A 19,602-nucleotide genomic window follows, 5' to 3' on the forward strand; every position below is an offset into this window, starting at 1 on the left:
TTGTCTGCTTACAGAATCTCATCAAGTGTGTCTTGAACCAGTTTGGTGTACAGATTGCTAACCCGATGACATCACAGCTGTTTCACAAACACGTTTGTGGTTGTGTGTTGGGTTCATTTAGTTTCATGTCTCACTAAAAGCATGACTTGACCTGTGAAAAGTGTACGTGTGCCTGCAGGAGTTTTGATTTTCGCATTTAATGCACTGCTTTTCAAACCTCTTCTGTTTTTTTTTTTTTTTTTGCTTTTCCCATCCTTCATTCACCACTAACATGTTTCTTTGTTGATTTGTCTTGCCATGACAACCAATCAGCCTGCCAATCAAATTTTCCCCCCTGGCAATCAGTGGATTGTACTCTCCCTGTTAATGAAAACAAACCTGGGCGGGGTGATGCAGAGCGAGGAAATGAGAAATATTTTGTTAGTGATGGAACATAGTTCAGTGTTGTTATTGGGATTTCGAGGTTTAGTTTAGTTTGTTTGGTTAAAATGAGGTTTTCTCAGAGTACTTGGTGCATCATGTGCTGCATCTGCAGTGCACAGTCAGTTACTGTGCACTCTCTGCCAGATTCAGACTTTCCAGTACCCAAGGAGAAAATAAAAAGAGCTGAGTCACAAAGACTGCATCGCTAATCTGACTGCAGCTTTCTGGGTTGACTTCTATTTTTTATAATGAAATGCAGCTCTTATGCTGCAGCATTTTCACGTCACACAAATTCAGCATTATCTCAGGGATAGAAATCCTGAATTTTACTATATTCCAGCTTGGGTGAGCAATATATATGGAAGAAATATAAAACGGAAAGGTTTGTTTTTAGACATTGAATTAATGGCATTGAAGTTTTTATCAAATGAAAAATATGAATGTTTTTAATTTGATATTTGCCACCAAAAAATTAAGCTTCAGAAATTCGCCTGCAGATGTGATGACCTTTTAGTGACTCAAACCAAAGCATTCAGCTCTAGATTGAGTCAAGCAGCTTTAACCAATCAAAATTACGCTACTTTGATCATGTGATACCGGGTCTGTGAAATATTTCACTCAGTTTGAGTAAATGAAACCATAACGAATCTCCAGTGACTGTCAATAATTGCCTGTTCTGTAATGGTCTCTGTTTAAGAGAAAAACATCTTCATGAAACCCTGCTAACCAGCTGCACTGGTGTCATGTGATCAAAGAAGCGTAATCTGATTGGCTGAAAGCCGCCCGACTCGATTTGGTACTGACTGCTTTGGTGTCACATTTGCAGGTGATTTTTTTTTATTTCTTTTACTGGAACATTTAAAAGAAAGAAACAAACTTCATACATAATTGCATATGAGAACAATTAAAATGCCTAACTCTAATGAGACAATATTTCTTCCATACAAATAGGCTTTTATCACATTGTTGTGATATTTCTCTACAAAAAGAAGGTTAAAAATATTTAAAATTCATCAGGGTTTTTTTTTCTATAAATCTGTCACTGCGGTCAGAGCCTCAAAAAACAAATCAAGCTCCAATAAATAAGACATTGCACTTAACCGTTATATAACTGTAATTAACTGTGAATAACACAGTAATTGCCCATTTCCAACTGTGGAAAAAAAAAAACATTAGTGTTTCCAGACAATATTCTGGTAATTTCTTCTACAATATAATGCATTTTTTGTTTAGTTTTTGAGTAAATTGAATTTTATTTTTGCTAAATATAATGTAAGGTTTTGTCCCTGAGTATTTTTGTGAACTAAATGGTCGCATCTACATCAGATTATGTTGATGCATTAATTTTTAGCTGCCTTTAACCTGAGGATTTATCATAACTTTCTATAATCTGGTCCTAATCTACTGTAAGGAAATATTTTTACATTTTTAATAAATATTTAGCAGCAGAAAGTCATTTATTTTGGTAACAATGTGGTTACAATTTGTCATATCTATAAAAGTTATCTGGCACTTAACCAGATAACCAGATTGCACAAGTTAAATAATCTGAAAATCAGATTTTTATTTATCACCACTTATCTCCATACTTGAAAATACTTAAAAATACCAAAAAAAAAATAAAACCATATGCTTTGGTTTGTTTAAAAATAGTCTGATTAGAGGTATGAAATACAACAAGTAAGTCTGAAAAAGGAGTACCAATAGATAAACAAGTGAATTAACCCAGACTAATAAAAATATTATATAAACACGGAGAATTAGCATGAATAAAAAGTTAAGATTCGGGTGGTGGGACATCTGAATCTTGCTAAAATAGTCAAGAAATCACCTGATAATTTCTTTAATGGTGCTCTTAATGTCTATTATACACTTTTTTTTTAAACGTATTATAAATTAGCTGTCAGATTTAGAAAATGTGAGTCTACAAATGTAATGCCTGAGGATCGATGCACCTCAGACGTGTCAGAAGTCAGGGAGCTGTAGCACAGGAAGCCCAACCCAGAGCTTTTTAATCTTACAATGTCTGTCCTTTTTTTGTCCTTGTTTTTGTCTCTCTTCTCTCTCGTTTATCAGGCCTAAGCCATCAAGATTATTCCTTCATGCTTCTCTCCTTCCCCCCAACACAGTAACAAAGGGATGTGTGTTGTCGTTCCCTCTGGGCTCCTTTGTCCCTACAAACCAACAACTCCTCTTCCGTCTCCGGTGCCCCCCCACCCCCTCTGCAGCAGAGACTCAGAAAGCCCCCCCCCCTCCTGGTTGTCATCTCTCTTCCCTGCTCAACTGGCCACTGCTGGGACGTTTGGTCTTCTCATCTCTGCTCTTCTTAAACTTTCCTGTCACTAACCAATGTCAGAAGTCTTTCTTTCAGCTCTTTCTCTCACTTTGACATTAGAGGAAGTTGTTATGAGTGTGTGTGTGTCTGTGTGTGTGTGTGTGTGTATGCGTGTGTGTGTAATCTATCCCTGTGAGAACGTCACTTGTACGTGTTTTTTTCCCCCTCGGCAGAATTTATTTATACTTTTTAACGTGGGCATAGTAGATTTATTTATCTAGTTAGTACATCTGAGGGTGGGAAAATAAATGTTTAGAGTTATCATGGAGTCAAAATATTAATTTCTACAGTTTAGTTTATCTGCATGATCTCACGGAAATTGTTGAAGCCTAAAAGTTGAGCTGCCATCTTGGTGCCTGGATTTCGCCACTTTATGTTTTACAGAAGTTTATTTAGTAAAGTTTTAACCTTATGCCTGGTTCAGAAATGGTACTGTATGATATCCAATGAAGGTTGTGCAGCCTAGCTGAAGAAAAGTGATCGTTGCCATTTTTTTTTTATTTTCACGTTAGGTGTTGTCGGTTCTCTTGTATCATCATTGTTTACATTTTTTTTAAAGGCTTTTGATACGTTTTGGCCCAGTGTAAAGGCTGTAGTGAGCGTTGCCTGTTGCTAATGAGAGAAGTTTTGCCTGATGACAGAAAGCTACTGTTGCCATGGTAACATGTTCTGGTGGCTCCCACCAGCTTGCGGTGTCCTTGGATTCTATGGTGTTCAAGAAAGGCTCGGTTATGCCAAGATACGGTTCTGGCGTGATGTTTACAATTGCTCATCTTTCTGGGTGGCGGCAGGAAGTGCAGACCCAGAGGTTCCCGGTTCGAACCATCTGTAAAACATCTGCCAAAGTCTGTGCGCGCGCAGCTGTGGAGAGGAATCAACACACACAGACCAGTGTGGAAATTTCTTAACAATTTAAATTTCATGGATGGATTTTAGAAGAACATGCACAAGTTAAAATTGGGCGGGGGGGGGGGACTTTTAAAAATCACTTTTGCTGGTATTCTATCATGCAGTGTGTAGTAGGACAAGAAAATTGTATTGAGAAATACTTTGACCAAAAAATAATAAACAGCCATAATTGAGGAAAAAATAACATTTCACTAAATTACGCTTGTGTATTACACATGATCCACTATTAATAAATCGTTAATAACATAATGTTGAGGCTGAGGATGAGTGTATGTAAACGTCTGACCAGAACTATGAGTTTGACATGTAGAGCAGAGAGCAGCTGGAGCAGTCAGCTCAACTATGAACCACATGAGAGATTACCTTGCCATTAATGTTGGATTTTGATCCCTTTTTTTTAATGCAAATACCCAGAATTCTTTGCTCCGATGGCATTGCAGATGTAACCTAATGGTGTAACTTTACAGATGTCAGTGTGATCATGTGCTCGTTTCAGTGGTACAGTCACAGTGAACCAATCTGGCGTTGGAAACCGTAGTTTGAACTCAAAGCTTCGAGCCTTTTTAGTTCTTGCTCAGCGTAGATATTGTAACTTTGGTGAATCATGTTGTTTTGGCACCAGGAATTCAGTGCGAGTGTCTCCTCACGGTTTACCCTAACCGAATGTAAATGAAATTAACATCTTGGAAGTGTAACTGTAGGCTGTATTTATAGATTCGACAAGTGCATTCACTCTATGGCTTTTCAATGTGCTACATGCCTTGATTCTTCATTCCTTTCCATTGAGTACGCCTATACATCTAACGCAACTCTGAACAAAAGAAAAATAATACAGTGTTCACTCAATTATGATGATATTGTTGTTAGTGGAATGCTTGCTTATTTATTGAACTGTCTGTTCTCAACATATAGAGTGGGATTCTGTTTCTATTTGTGAAAGAACAAAAACCATAAGCTCTATAAGCATTATCTTAGTATGTAGAACTGCATTATATCTATATATTCACCATTCTGCATTGTGACGATTAATGCATCAACACTTGTTGGTATTCTCAAATAAAGTTTTTCATTTGTGAACACTGTGTCTTTCTCTGCTTTGGATGAAAACATGAATGCGAGCTGCAGAATTGCAGCAAAGCAGGAATCAATCTCCATCTCTAAGTGCCTGCATCGCCCCCTGCTGGTGATGCTCCTACACTGCAGCTGGTTTAACTTTGGGTGGGTGGATAAGATACTGTGGTGTAAAGATAAAGTGTGACTATGGCAACTAAAATATGTTTATTTTCTGTACTGTTAAAAATCTCAATTTGCTCTGCTTGATCATTTAGTTAAAGCTCCTTTAATAAGTTATTGGTACTACATGAAAAGTCTGCAAAAAGACTCTGAAGTGAAGTCTTTGCAGTAGCATAACCACAGGAAAGAATTTAAAAGAAACATCTTGAACGTAAAGATGATTTTTAACTTTTCACTAAAATAACTTTTAACACGGTAGCATCCCAAACATAAAACAAGTGAAGGCCAAGACAATGTTTATGTTATGTTCACATAACAGAACCATGGTGAAAATGGGAAAGACCAGAGAACAAACTATTCTAGGTTGACATCAACTAAGGAAGGGCATTTATCACACAGAAAATATATTTTTTAACAATAAACAATCATAGGAATTTAGATTTGTTGTGACAGTGATAAATAAAAACTCAAAAATGGGCTCTATTGTCTGCATTTTTACTATTTTTCCCTCAGTTTCATGAAGTTATTAATAAAAGTCAGTACATAAAAAAATAAAATCTGCGCACAGTGACTGTGCAGCCTTAGTGACAAAATCACATTTCCTTATGTAAATGAAGTCTGGAAGAGGCCAGTTTATCGTCACTTTGATCATTATTGCAGTAAACTAACTATGATAAAAGTTTTAGTCCATATCGCCCATCCCTAGCTGCAGTAGCAGGTAAAGAAACAAGCCCCCATTAGTTTCTATGAAACATTCAAGTTCTTCTATGACTGTTTTAGTACAGTTTTTGGTGGGAAATGGTTAAAATAACTTTTAATGGGCAACGGAAGGTTTTTATTTATGTAAAATTGAAAAAATGTATGACTCATAGTCTCATCATTATAAGGACAATCGCAAAGAAATCATTGCCTGCCGATCGATTTCTCACTACATTGGCTGTTGGTGTGAGAAATCTTGTTTAAACAAAGATAGAAAATGGATTAAGATAATATTTTGAAATTGTTCAAAAGATTTAAACAGTGAATATTTTAGAAATTAACTTTAGTAGTAAGTTATGCTTATCATGATTGGCTAAAACTGTACAAATAATCCTCATAAGTCACAGAACGGCTGTAAGAATCTCCCTGCTTGCCTAAGCCTGCCCATGTCTGCAGCTGGCAATATAATTTAAAAATAAAAAAAGTGGGATGAGGACACAAGTTCACCGTGGCACCATTCACAGTGAAGAAGACAAAAGAGGAAAATATATGCACGTTACTAATTGGTTTTCAAAAATTATGTTTTTGCTGATTTACGCAAAAACCTTAGCTATAAAATGCTGCAAAAGAACAAATTTTATTTCCTCAGCATTAGACTTAACTCTTAGCCCCCTGAGTCGTCAGTCTTCATCAAAGTTACATTTATTTTCATTTTTTCGCCTCAAGATTATGAAAATCCTTCCATTTGTGGCAAAATGTATTGATAAAACTATCCATTAGCAAACTGTTAAAATATTAATAAATAGCTGCATTTGATGAGTACTACTTAGAATTAAATATTGAACATCTCACAATTTTGTAACTTAGCAGTATACAGATATAAACTGCTTTAATTTGACTGTTAAAATCATATTTAAGCTTGCAACTGTTATCTTGAAATTTCTACTTATTTGGCCCTCAGATAAAAACTTATGGCGGCCTTGAATTTGGCCCCCTGGCCTTGAATTTGACACATCTTGCACAGAGTTAGCTAAGCTACTAGCATGCCTCAAATACAGGCAGCATAGCTTTATGACTGGATTTTAAGCATGTATCCGAGTTGACACACGTGTTGTAGTTTCAAAAAAGCCTCCCTTCTGTTTTCATAATGAACAGTTAGCTGAAGAGCTAGGCTAACACTAGCATGTTTACTCTGTTTAGATGGGATTCGTTGATAATTCAGCTGATGAGCCGTTTAACCGTGTCCAGACAAAACATAGAGAAATGCCTAGTCTCCAGTTTCAAAATGTCAGATTTTGCTTTTCGCATCATAAGTGTTGATGACTGGTGTTTCAGCTGCTCTCTGGTCGCCTCTCATTCAGTTGACTGTGGATGTCTGATCATAGTGCAGAGAAGGTTACTGAAGCAGGTAATAGCAGGTAATATGGCCTCTGACACCTTTTTAAAGGAGGAAAAGACTTTGGTTGTTTGGGAAAACCCAGATTTGTTTGCTCAAAATGGAAAAATTAAACAAATACACAAGAAAAAAGGCTACAAATGTTAAAAACATTGTGCAAAACAAAATTGTACAATTGAATGATGGATATTTAATTGTACCGGATCCCAAACATTCCTGCTCCAAATCTCTCTGACTTCACTTCAGCTTGTCGTTTTATGATTACGCTAATGCAATACATAAATAACTTATTTTAAGCCCTTTTACACGTCTACCAGGGACCAGTAAATGTAGAACAAGCTGCTTTTTGCTGGTACGCCTATGCAAATGATGACAGAGGCATATTATGCTTTGTTTAAAGTGTAACTTGTCTTATGTAATCAACAGACCACAGAAGTGTGTGTTGACTTCTGCTAAGACTCCCTTAATAATGACTGCCTGATCCTGTTTTTAGTGATCACTTTGGCTCTAGCTAGTTTAGATTAAGAAGAAAAATGCACAGCAGGAACCTGGCTTAATGCATGAGTTTGCCTGATTTTACATTTCTACATCTAACTATAACTGAGGCATGTCTGCATGGCAGCATCTGTTCTTCAGCATGTTTTCACAAAGGCATATCTAATTTTTATTTTTTCCTGTCACAAATTCTACAATACTGGAACAAACATGGGTCTCAAAGTGTAAAAAAAGCAGCTTCCTGTCAGAGAATGGCTGATGATGTTGAGTGTGTGTGTGTGCGTGTGTGTGTGTGTCCGCAGGACGGAAGTGGAGCTCTGCAGCGCAGCGGCTCTCTGGGGAAGCTCAGAGACGTTTTGCGTCGCAGCAGCGAGATGCTGGTGAAGAAACTGCAGGGCAACGGACCACCTGAACCTCGCAACACCAAGTAATTAACAAATAAACATTTTTATCTAAGTAAATGCAAGTTATTAATGCTTTTTTTTTTCTAGTTTGATCATTCGTCAGTTTTGTGAAAATAACCTGATATACAAACTATTCCTCTTGTTACTTTCCCAGCATGAAGAGAGCTGCTTCCCTGAATTACCTGAACAGAACAAGTGACGACTCTTTCCAGGTGAGGATGGAAATATTTGGAATCTATTTACGCTTCCTTTTCACATTTTGTTTGTACCAAATTTCAAAAACTAATTATCATTTCCCTTCCCTTTAGCAATTGTTTACTTCACATAAAAACTCTATAGGATACATTAAAGTTTGTTGCTGCAAAGAAAAATGTGCAAAAGTTGAAGGGAAATACATACTTTTGATAGTAGATGTAGATGTTGCATCATCGGCTTTTAAACTCTCTTGGCCAGTAGCCAGAGAGCTTATCCTGGTGTTTGTTGCACAAAAACTAAAAGATCATGTGTGTTTTGAAATGGCATCAAAACAAACACTGTTCTGATGCCAGAACAGTGCAATCTCTGCACACATGCAGAGATTGTTTGCAGTGGTGCAAGCAATCTCTACGTGAGATTGTTTGTATTTTCTTTTTGTCTTCTTCTTTTGTTGTGTTGACCAGAGTGGTGCGAACCGAATTGCGTTTTTTGGGATTTATAAAGTTGTGTGATTTGATCTCTGCTTTCCTCTTCTATTAACCTCCGTTCCAGACTCGAGGAGGCGGAAACTTCAGGGAAAGCCGGGGCCTGAGCTCCAGCACCGTGGATCTGTACACTGGGAAGTGAGCGGCTCAAGAGGTCGCATCTCCACATCAGAGTTATTCTTTATACCGACTCGTCTCCTGAGACGCAACAATGACTGACGACACTACCACACAGAACCAGCCCCTTCAGGGTCTTTATCCTCGCAGCTGGGCACTTATTCACTCCCAACACCCCAGACCTCCACAATCGGAGACTTCCCTGCATAACTGATACGCTGTGGTTGTAAATGTTTCTGTCTCCTGCTGACCGACAGCCTTACCCCCCTTCATCATGGCCCTGAACTTCTCTGTTGCCCGAGTGCCTCATTAACGTGTTGGACCTCGTCTCGTAGTAGCTGCTGCACTTTGAATCGATTTGTTGCCATAAAGTCACTCGTGCTGGTTTTATTTTCCTCTTGTGTTGTTTGGATCTCAGATTTTTGTGACTTCCTCTCTTCCTGTGCCATTTGATTGTTTTATCAGTGCAAGAAAATAAACTGTAGACTTTGAGGTTTGAGATGAGTTTGGGTGAACGTGTTGTTTTCTTGCCTTTTGAGATTTAATTTCCAATTAGGTGAAAGCTTTTGGGTACAGGGTGAAACATTTATCAGACTGATACAATTTTAAGTCGTGTGAAATTATCTGCTGCTTTAATTTACTGTTTTGATGTAAAAAATAGTTTTTTCTGCTGCTGAACTTTAAAACTTTGAGGCATTTTGGACTCAAAAAGCTGGAAAACAATATTTTAAGTTGTTTAAAATAAAGAAAAAACCCTAGGCTGCTTGATTTATCTCGACCTGGATGTCTTAAAAAATATTTGGTGCAGGATTTAAGCCTCTTAGCACCAGCTGCCACATTTTGAGAGCATGTTTGTATAAAGTTATTTAGTAATTAGGATGGAGACGGTTTGTTTTTGCACGACTCTCAGGTGGTGGTCTTTTTCTCACTGATTGCATTTTTAGTGAAGTGTCTCCTCAGAAGATACAGTTTTATTTTTTATATCTCTTACTTACTCTCAACAGATTTTCCTTGAAAACTTTGTAAGAAAAAAGTGCATTCATCAAATGATAAGTCAACATACTCTGAAGAGGTGATCCTGATCCGTTTGTTGGGATTAAACTGAATGTTTTAGATGTTTAGAGCATCAGATTGGGCCTGATTCTTGAACAGTCCTGTGTGTAATCAGTAGCCACTTTCTCTGAGGATCCTTGAATAAATCTTTTTGATTAATAGTTCTCCTGTCTTTTTTTGTCCAATTGATGTTGAGTTAGAAACAGTGAAGTCTGCACACAGCTTCAGTTATTACAGCTAGAAACCAGTGATCAGATCCAAAATCTGGGTGTAGTGATGGACTCGGACCTGAACCTTCTCAAGAAAAACATCAGAAAAATAGAACATCACAGGACTGGTTGGATCCCAGTTTGTGGGGGAAAGGGAAGAAGAAACTGCCTAAAAACCTTGGTGGTCCAGAAAATTATTGGCTCTCTTAAAACAGGACTGAAAACCTGCAGTTTTTCTATAAAAACCAACACATTTCTAATCAGTTTATTTAATCTAGTCAGGTATTTAATTTGCCTAATGTGCATTTTACTGGTTCCTATGTCATGTAAACATTTAATTACTCAAAGTAACTATTTTCTGCGAAGTCCTCCAATCATATGTTCAACATAAACAATAAATGCATTTACTATGCTACACAAATTGTTTCACAATATTTATGGGCCGTTAAACTCAATTTGCACTCATTTGTAGATCGATAAAACTTATATTTAAGTTGGTTTTTTTTGTCAAATATTTGCATCAAATAAAAAATGTCCAAGTTTATAATGACAGTGATCTATTTAAACCGGAGGGTCGCACTGTTGTATTCCTGATCCAAGTTGAGTTACCGGAAGCTCCGTTTGGAAAAGAGGGATTCATCTGTCAAGGTACCGGAAATATACACGTTGTTAAAAGGATGTAGAGAACTTCAAAGTAAAATTTTCTTTTTATATATATATATATATATATATATATATATATATATATATATATATATATATATATAAGGTTATGTGATCATTGTGTTAAAAAATTTTTTTTTAATTTAAAAAATATCTTTCAATTATTTATCTTTTTCTTGTTTGTTTTTTTGTTGCCAGAATTAGGTCAAAGCATATTAATTTATCAAAATTGCAAAAATGCTGAGTTGGGTAGTAACTAGTTACATTTACTCAATTAATTTTACTTGAGTAATTTCTTTTTTGAGAAAATTTACTTTTAGGAGTATTTTTCCTATGGTGTACTTTTTACTTTTGCTTGAGTAAAACGTTTATATTCTCTACTCACTGACTGAAAAACAAACATGTTTTAACCAAAAATTCACCAGACACACACTTACAGGTTTTGTTAAAGTTTCATAAGTTTTATATTGAAGTATATTGATTTTATCCATTTTTATTTTTGCTTAAGTCATTTTTTTTTGTTACTTATATGAATTATTGTCATTTGGTGTTTAGTATGCCAAAGTGCCCACCTAACTTTATACTTTGGTCCACCTGATGATGTTATTTCTAAATGTTAAATGACTGATAATGTGATCAGTCACTCAGTAGTTAATAGACTTTTTAATATTTGTACTCTTACTTGAGTAATTTCTTGGATGGCTACTTTTTACTTTTACTTCAGTAAAAATATGTGGAAGTACTGCTACTCTTACTTGAGAACAATTTTTCGGTCATCTACCCACCTCTGCAGAATGGTCTAGTCAAAGTCTGGACTTAAATTCAAAATAGAATCAATCTGATTGACCTTCTTGAAGAATTATGCAAAGGCGGAAAATTGGAGAAAATCCCGAGTTTCCGCCACTTTGCGACTCTTATTGTGAAAGGTATCTACAGGAAGCGCTTCCCGTTTTTCCAGCCTGCTTCACTGCGTGTGTGTGAAGAGGGAGAGAGAGAAAGAAAATCCACTCCACTCAGAGTCTGCGGAGCGGGAGGAAGCAGAGTTGGGAGGTAAACCGGGCTGAAGGAGGTCCGGGTGGTTCTGAGCTCGGTCGGACCCACGCAGCGGGCTGGAATGAGTCACAGCAGCCGACATTTCCCGCAGCTTTCCCCCTGTGAGCCACCTGGAAGTTCATAGAGTTGGGTCCAAACTTTCGGCTGGGTTGCTCGGTGTGAACTCAGTGGTTCGTGTAGCTGGCCTGGTTTGGGTTCCCTCTTATTTCTGCCGTGTTCCGGTGAAACCAGGTGAGCAGCCGAGGCCGTCCGGGCTTCTCCCCCGGGGGAGCTGCGCAGGGAAGCGGCGCTGGGATACCTGTGCGCACACGGTGACTCGACTCTCGCTTTGACTCGACCTGCGGGTTTTTCTTCGGGAGAACCGAACTAGGAACCATGGAGGTACCAGCAGGGGGTAAAACCCGGCGGAGGGTAAACTCCGGGGTAACCCGGAGAGGAAAAACCCTGCTGGATGTTCTGTACGCGGCTGGATTCATCTTCCTCCAAGGTCGGTACTAAGTTTCTCTTCGCTCAGTTACAATGTATCCGCTTCCGAGCCTGCTCTGCTGGTTAAAACGCTGATTAATCATCATCATGAGACTTCTGCCTGGATGTGGGGTTTCGATGTGAAAAGTTGGAGTTAAAGTTTGTGTTTGGAGTAGGAGGGGGTGGACCCCTCCCCCACTGACCCCCGGTGAGGGGGAGAAACGACTAACATTTATAGTGCAAGCGAAGCCTGCCTGCATAATGAGTCAAATTTACGGATGCATTTTGTTCTGCAGAGGTTTGCACCTCAAACCTTTTTGTGAAGCATACGAAAAAGTGGGCGTGCATTTGTGTTTATTCTGTTTTGGATTATTTATCCTTGTTTTATGGAGCTTTTTCTGTATAAAAGTGTATCTGCATGCTCCTACTTCCTTAAGTGTAACACATTTTAGGTGTTACACCTCCACTGTGGGACAAAAACAAGTATGTCCTGACACAGACTCTAAAACTGGTTAAAAGAGGCAGTAGCCCAGGGCTCCGAGTTTTAGGGGACTCCTAAATTATTGTTGTTGTATACTGTGTGTGTTTTCCAAACATGGCCTCATTTTGCATGTAGTATTTTATTTTATTTTTTAAATGCTGTTGGAGTTTTGTTATTTTAATCTACACAGCAATATTTGAAAATGATGTTTTTGGGACCAACATGGAGTCATCTGTCAGATGTTTTAAACAAACTATTCTTCAATTTGTACCTGTAAATGTGTGGGCTTGCCTAACAGTTTCTGTAATTTGCATGAGTAAAATATGTTTTATTTTTTCTGGGACAGGGCACCAAACTGGCTCCAGCCCAGGGGCCCCCATTCCTCTAAATCCGGCCCTGGTTATTTCTCTGCCAGCTTTGGACATCTAGAGAGACAAATATGTTTACTTGATTATTGTTCTTTGCAAAGTAGCTCAAACTCAGTCAGATTGGATGGAGAAAATCCATGACCATTGATTTTTCAAGTCATGCCACAGTTTCTGTTCTTGGATTTGGGTCTGTACTTTGACTAGGCCACCCTCATGCTTTGATTTGAACCAGTTTTGTAGTTGTCTTTTTTTACCCCCAGGGATTCCCTGTTTTTAGCTCCATCCATTTTTCCATCACCTCTAATCAGCTTCCTTGGTTAAGCTGAAAAAACGACCCCACAGCATGATGCTGCTACGACCCGTTTCCCTTGGACTTCATGACAGGGATGAGCATTTATTGTGGAAAAATTAAATTTATTAATGCCCTTATAAACTAACAGTATTTTAGAAATACTTTTTTTTTTTTTACACACAAAAGCACCAATAAACATCAATTAAAAAAGCATGATTAAATGCATTTGCCTTTTAAAGTAAGTAAAGAAGCGCATTTCAAATGGCAAATGTTTTAAGTCACAGCCATACAGATACTTAAAGGAAGTAACTGTTTTTATACCATCACTTTTATTGTTATGACAATAATACCACAAAATATTGCAAAAAGATTTGTAGGCCCGTATCGCCCACCTTTACTTCATGATGCTGCTTGTTCTCAAATATCCTCACAAACGTCAAAACGCCCTCAAAGAACTGCTGGGTTTACACTGAGATTAACATAAAAAGAGAGAACTCTTTATTTTTTGTTTTGATTTGGGGGCTTACGATGATCAATCAATCAAGTTTATTTGTGTAGCACGTTTCAGCGGCAAGGCAGTTCAAAGTGCTTTACATCATTAAAAACACAGAAAGCCATTAAAGACGCCATACAGTCAACAGAGGAAACCAGAAAACATTTCATTTTGCCAAGTGCCATTGTTGGGCATCAAATATTTTGGTCAATGTTTAATTTATTATGGTTCCCAGGCAGCTCAAAACAGTTGGGCTTTTAGCTTTGATTTAAATGAACTGAGTGTTTCAGCTGGTTTGCGGTTTTATTTTGCAGATTTGCAGTGCAGAGAAGCTGATTGCTGCTTCTTATGATGATGATGAGTTTATTTAATTTAATTAAAGGGGAGCACTGTAGCCTTGCAATAAGAAGGTCCTTGGTTCAAATCCCGGTCTGAGGTCTTTTTACATGAATTTATGTATCCATTTCTTTCCACTTCAGAATTATGCACCTTTTTTTTTCATTTAAATACTAGTGAAATATACTAAAATGTTGGCTGTAACATGATAAATTGTACCTTTGAAGGCACAGCTGTATGCTTTCCAGCATGTTGGATAACTGCCTCTCTGGCAAACGTTTATGGATGTTGCATGAATCCTAAAGTGGAGGAAAAGTCTCAATCTGCTCCCTGATCGTTGACCTCAAACAGAGGAACAAGAAGAAGAAAAATTAACTTTGTTCTTTAAGACTCAGAAGTTCAAGACCTCAGCTGCAGAGTGAGAAAGAAGAAGAAGAAAAACAGTGTAAACATCTGAGTGTGTGGAAAAGGAATTCTGTTCTCCTGCCGGTGATAAAGCTCATTAAATCAAAGCTCATCAGGTCAGAACTGAGACGGTTTTATCTGATTCTTGCAGATTGAGTTTTGCTGCTGCCGTGGCCGTCAGAGTGCCTGAATAAATTCCTTACAGCTGAAGTGTGTCTCTGCTCCCACTGCCCCCCCACCACCACCGCCTCATGGTGCCCGTTTTTGGGGATGAATGTGTCCTCTGTGCGCCGGCGGCAGCAGGGGAGACGGGTCCGCTGCGGGTTTGTTTTTATAAAACGTCTGAACAGAACCACTCCAGGTCCTGTCGTCTCAGATGGACCGCTGTTTAAAAAAAAAGAGGAAAAAAAAAAATCGCTTTTTTTTTTTCTTCTTCTTGATGGTTATTTTTAACTAAATCTGCCTGTTCTGGTCAAATATTTGCACATAACGTTTTAGAAAACTATTAAGTGAAACAATCACACTTGAGTGTGTCGACTCTTTGTTTCCATCTGTGGATGAAGCCATCTGGATCACCGTCCGACATAAAACCTCTTATATATAGTATTTTAGTGTTGGAAAAACACAACTCGGCGAGTTGTTTTTGTTGTTTTTGTGCACATTCATAGGATTTCTTCATATTGGTGTGCATTTAATTAAACCACTATTGAGTTCAGGGATGCAAATAATTATTTTAGTAAAATATTGCGGTTATCAATCACATAAAAAATTGGAACATTAAACAGGTTTTTCATTTAACCATGTAAGACTTTGTTATACAATATTAGAAAACGATCAAAATATGCAAACAATTTCCTGAAAACGTGTTTTTACAGACGAGGGCTGAAATGTTCAATCATGACGCATCGATTATTGAAATCTTCAACTAATTTAGTAATCAACTAAACGTTAACTGGCCTTTTACTGAAAAACGATATAATCAGAGCAATAATGGAGCCAAAACTGTACAACATGAATACACATTTTGCATTTAAGAAAAAAAAAACATTGATCTATAAATATGGCTAAAGTTTAGTTTTGGCTAAAGTTTTAACTTCACGCTGTTAAAACTCACTAAAGGAATACAATGTTACTGTATTTTAAGCAATAAAATGTTTGTTTTTCTTATTAAAAAAGGAATTGAATTTTTAAACATTTTTACTGTATAAAAAAGGCTCAAGTGGTTAAATTAAATATCTGTAAAAAAATGATTTTATCTGATTAATTGTTTGGATAATCGGTTTCTAAAACAATTTTTAATTGCAGCCGTATGACAGACAGATGTTTTTTTTTTTAATCTAAAATGCAAAATGTAAGTATATTTTTGCACATTTTTGGCTTAATTACTATTCTGAAATTGTCTTTTTTGGGTCTGTATACTCCAGTTATCAATTAATCAATTACTAAATTAGTTTCATTATTTCAGTAATCGATTCGTCACAATTAATTGCTTCAGGCCTAATGGAGTTGGTGGCTCAGTGAAAGCCTGGACGCTGTTCCTCTGAGCCTGTGGGACGTGTCCGTCCTGCAGACGCCCTCCTGACCTGCAGCACCGACCGGCGGTTTGCTTAGCCCGTTCATAAACAACAGCTCCTACTGTACTGGAACAGATGGCTTCCTTTGAGAGCGTTTCGTTGGCGTTCACACCTGCTGCAGCTTTATTTAAGAGAGAGAGAGAAAAAAAAACCTTACGCTTTGCTCTCATTAACACTGCTGTGCCTGGAGGCCGCTTGGCTGCTCCTTCGTTTCCTGAATGCTCACATTGGGACGGGATAAGAGGATTATTACTGAATAAACTGAGATGTGTTGTGTGTGGATGAACTTATCTCTACCGAGCGATCTGCCAGCAGTTTATAAAGACAATGTGCACTTTGTTGTGTTATTTACAGGACACTGACTGTCATCTGAAGTGGATGATGCATGAATTAGCATGGAGCTTTAGAGGGAGAGTGGTAAGAAAAACGAAATAAAAATCTGATATTTGATGGTTTCAAGTCAAGTTGAAGTTTTCTATCGGTCCTTAGAAAGTCTGGAAAAGTACAGGATGTGATTTGTCCAAATTAGTCATGAAAAGATGGTGAAAGTTCATGCTTCCTATTGTGTTTGTGTTTGAAAGATTAATGTCGGAATGTGTGGGGAAAAGAGTCTTTAAACATTGTGTTATAATGGAGTCGCTGCTCTGCATGAAAAGTCTCATTTATTGCAGTATCTTCTAGATCTGGATGAGAATGAAGAAATATTTGTTTCCAGACTTTATTCCATGTCTTATTCTCTAGACCTTCCTTCCCTTTGTCTTTCCTTCCATTTTTCTCCTTGTCCTCCCTTCCTTCCTTCTTTGTCTCTTTCCTTAATTTTACCTTTTCTTCCTTCCTTTTGTTCTTGTTTCCCCATCCCCCTTTCCTTCCCTTCCTTCCTTGTGTCCTACCTCCATTCCTTCCTTCTACTTCTTGCCTGCTGAACATTTAGCCATTTTATATTTTAGCCATGGCTTATAGTTCTGGGAACTCTGAAACTGTTTTTCACGTGAGGTTTACAATATTTAAGAACAGTTTGTCTTTGTTTAGGTTTTGTTACATGGAGATTTAACAGCGTCACAAAGAAAAAAGGGGGAAAAAACACAACTGAGGTTAAAAACTTGTCGAGGATAAATATGTGTCGTCGTGGACATCAGAAACTTTCACTGGTAGCTGTGGGACCGTGGGAGGATTTCTCAAGGCCCTCTGAGGCTCTGGTTTCTGCTCATTTATCAGGTGATGTTTATTCAGCTTTAGGTGAAGCTTTTGAACTTTTTCTCTTTTTTTTAACCCCAGTCACTATGCAGTTTACTCTCAGTCCATTATGGAGGGTTTTGGTCTCTGGGGATGATCTTCTTACACCATTTCAGTGGTTTAACTCATGGTTGTGAAATCTCTTGTTACCGACTTCGTGTCACCCGCCAGATCGATGCGTCGCTGGCGCTCGTTTGTCGCTCTCGTCACGTCGGTAACGGCAGTTTGAAAGCAAAACTATTTATGGATTACGCGGCTTTCCCCGTCTCCTGAGCTTTCCTTACATTTCATTGAAACCATCGTCAAGTCTTGGCTCAGTGGTTGCCAAAAAACAACCGATTCACCAGCCTGAGGGAGAGATTAGAAAGAAAAATGGATATGATAGCTTATAAGACGTCTTGTCAGCTAATATTTTCCGTGCTCTTACATTAAACCTTCGGTATGTGTGTGGGAGAATCATACATAAATGAGAAAACCTTACCCCTTTTTGCCTTTTATAAACTTAAAAATAGCAAAAATAGTGACTACCATGCAACCGAGCCACCGTATGTTTTTAATAAAGATCATACATGTCGGCTCATGTGTTAGTGATTTGGCTGCTCTGTGGATTTTGTTGTGGATCTTTTTCTTTTCTGCCGGGTCTGTTCCTCGTCCTGTCATGAAGGATCTCTGTTGTTTATCGACTTGGTTCCTCTGCAGCTCTTTGTCCTGTCTGAACTGTAGGACTGATTGTGACACACTCTTGATTTTGGTGTGTTAGGCGTAGCGGCATTTTTCTTTCTGCATTGTTTCTGAGGATTTGCTGCCATGCATCACTTGGTTAGCCTGTAAGAGATGCTAAATATTAATTTTTTTCCCTAAAATATTCCTAACTAGAATTGGAAAGAAAATCTAGGATGTCAGATGCCAAACCAAGTCATGTTAGACGAGGCATTGTTTACGCTGTCTTTCACCGCAATACTGCAGCACTGTAATTTAACACCTCTGAAAGTTGCTAGTTTTAAAGGGAAGTAAAATAACACACCAGAGTGAACCACCTCCTGCTGGTGGTTTGTGCATTTTTCTAACCATTACTGTAAGGAAAGCCTGCCTGTCCATTAGGGTTGCACTGATAAACGAGCCCCAATTTCCTTAATATTGGGAGATTGGCGATCGGCCAATACTTGCATGACAAACCGTTTTTATCCACCAAAATGATCTACCTCTGCAAAGATGTGAAAATCAGCCTCTGTACCTGTTTTTCTCCACCATGAGAGAGGAGTGACTAACACTCTCTCCCATCAGCATTTATTGTTGATCATGTATCATGATACATTTATAAGTATTTTGATTTCTTGTTTTTGCGATAAATTGCAATTAATGCTTTAAAAAATGATCTGTCTATATTGTTAATTTTGCAATTTTCTCCACTTCAATGAAATGTCAATAAATTTGAAAATATGATTAAATTCAATTACTGTGTGCAGCTTATTATTATTCACACTTCTTTATGTGACTGGTGTCCTGAAGACGTATATTACAAATAGGTATGCTTTTCAAGAGCAGCATTTATTTTTGTGGGGTTCTGATTGCTCCGTCTTTAGACACTACAAATCTATGATTGGCCAGAAAACTGGTGCACACACTGCTATCCTCAGATTTTTCAAGAGTATATCTAAAATATTTTAAAGCAATGTTTGGGAAGCTGAAATAACTTGGCGCAATAACATGACACACAATTAGCTGGTGTTTGTATGCCAGCCAATCCAGGAGGAACATTTACTTTTCTTGGCGCTCATTGGCTGCATCCTCAAGAGTTCAAATATAGAAGACTGAAAGCTTCTGCTGTAGTTCCAAGATGGTTTTTCACTGTGCATGTTGATGCATATTAAGGTGTATTTGGCATTCGAACATGAAATAGGCAGTTACAAATGATTTTAAAATGAGTCTCGGGTCATTATAGGTGTTAGCATGAGGTTGTGGTCCTCAACACCCACAAATACCGTTCCAGAGGGTAGCCAGTAAAAATATTTGATCGTTGTTTAGGGACAAAGAATCTCTCAAATGTTGCTCAATTAATTTTTAAAGATAAACTTTTGAAATTAAGCAGAATTTGGGCTTTTAAAGGAGCAGGCACATTTATTAAGAGTTGTAAACTTTAAGTTTGTTTGGCCTTTTAAAGGAAGCATTCAGTGACGAGTCACAGCTGGCAGTAAAATGAACCTCATTGATGTTTTCCTGCAATAGTTTTATTGTTTTTCCACTCTGTTCCTTGGGATCTGGACTAAAGTTCATGATTTCTGCTGA

The 19,602-nt window shown here is 37.8% G+C and overlaps 2 protein-coding genes across 5 annotated transcripts in view; both read left to right on the forward strand.

Moving 5' to 3' along the window:
- Positions 1–9,903, forward strand: part of klc1b (kinesin light chain 1b) — a 28,690-nt gene extending 18,787 nt beyond the window's left edge. For 3 of the 4 annotated variants that reach the window (XM_088013059.1, XM_088013061.1, XM_088013060.1), the window contains exons 14-16: positions 7,793–7,917; positions 8,049–8,106; positions 8,642–9,903. In XM_088013059.1, coding sequence (XP_087869185.1) covers positions 7,793–7,917; positions 8,049–8,106; positions 8,642–8,716 — 258 coding nt within the window. In that variant the 3' untranslated portion in view covers positions 8,717–9,903. Of the gene's footprint in view, positions 1–2,499; positions 7,128–7,792; positions 7,918–8,048; positions 8,107–8,641 lie in introns of those variants that run through there. The other variant, XM_088013062.1, reaches the window with a different exon arrangement.
- Positions 9,904–11,599: 1,696 nt separating this feature from the next.
- The window catches only part of ptk7b (protein tyrosine kinase 7b), a 78,066-nt gene continuing 70,063 nt past the window's right edge, over positions 11,600–19,602 (forward strand). Inside the window, exon 1 of the mRNA XM_015009789.2 lies at positions 11,600–12,156. Within this exon, the coding sequence (XP_014865275.2) occupies positions 12,045–12,156 (112 nt within the window). The 5' untranslated portion in view covers positions 11,600–12,044. The remainder of the gene's footprint in view (positions 12,157–19,602) is intronic.

The sequence above is a fragment of the Poecilia mexicana genome, unplaced genomic scaffold (assembly GCF_051168715.1).
Source record: "Poecilia mexicana isolate PSO_F unplaced genomic scaffold, ASM5116871v1 scaffold_15, whole genome shotgun sequence".
In the NCBI taxonomy this organism is placed as follows: domain Eukaryota; kingdom Metazoa; phylum Chordata; class Actinopteri; order Cyprinodontiformes; family Poeciliidae; genus Poecilia; species Poecilia mexicana.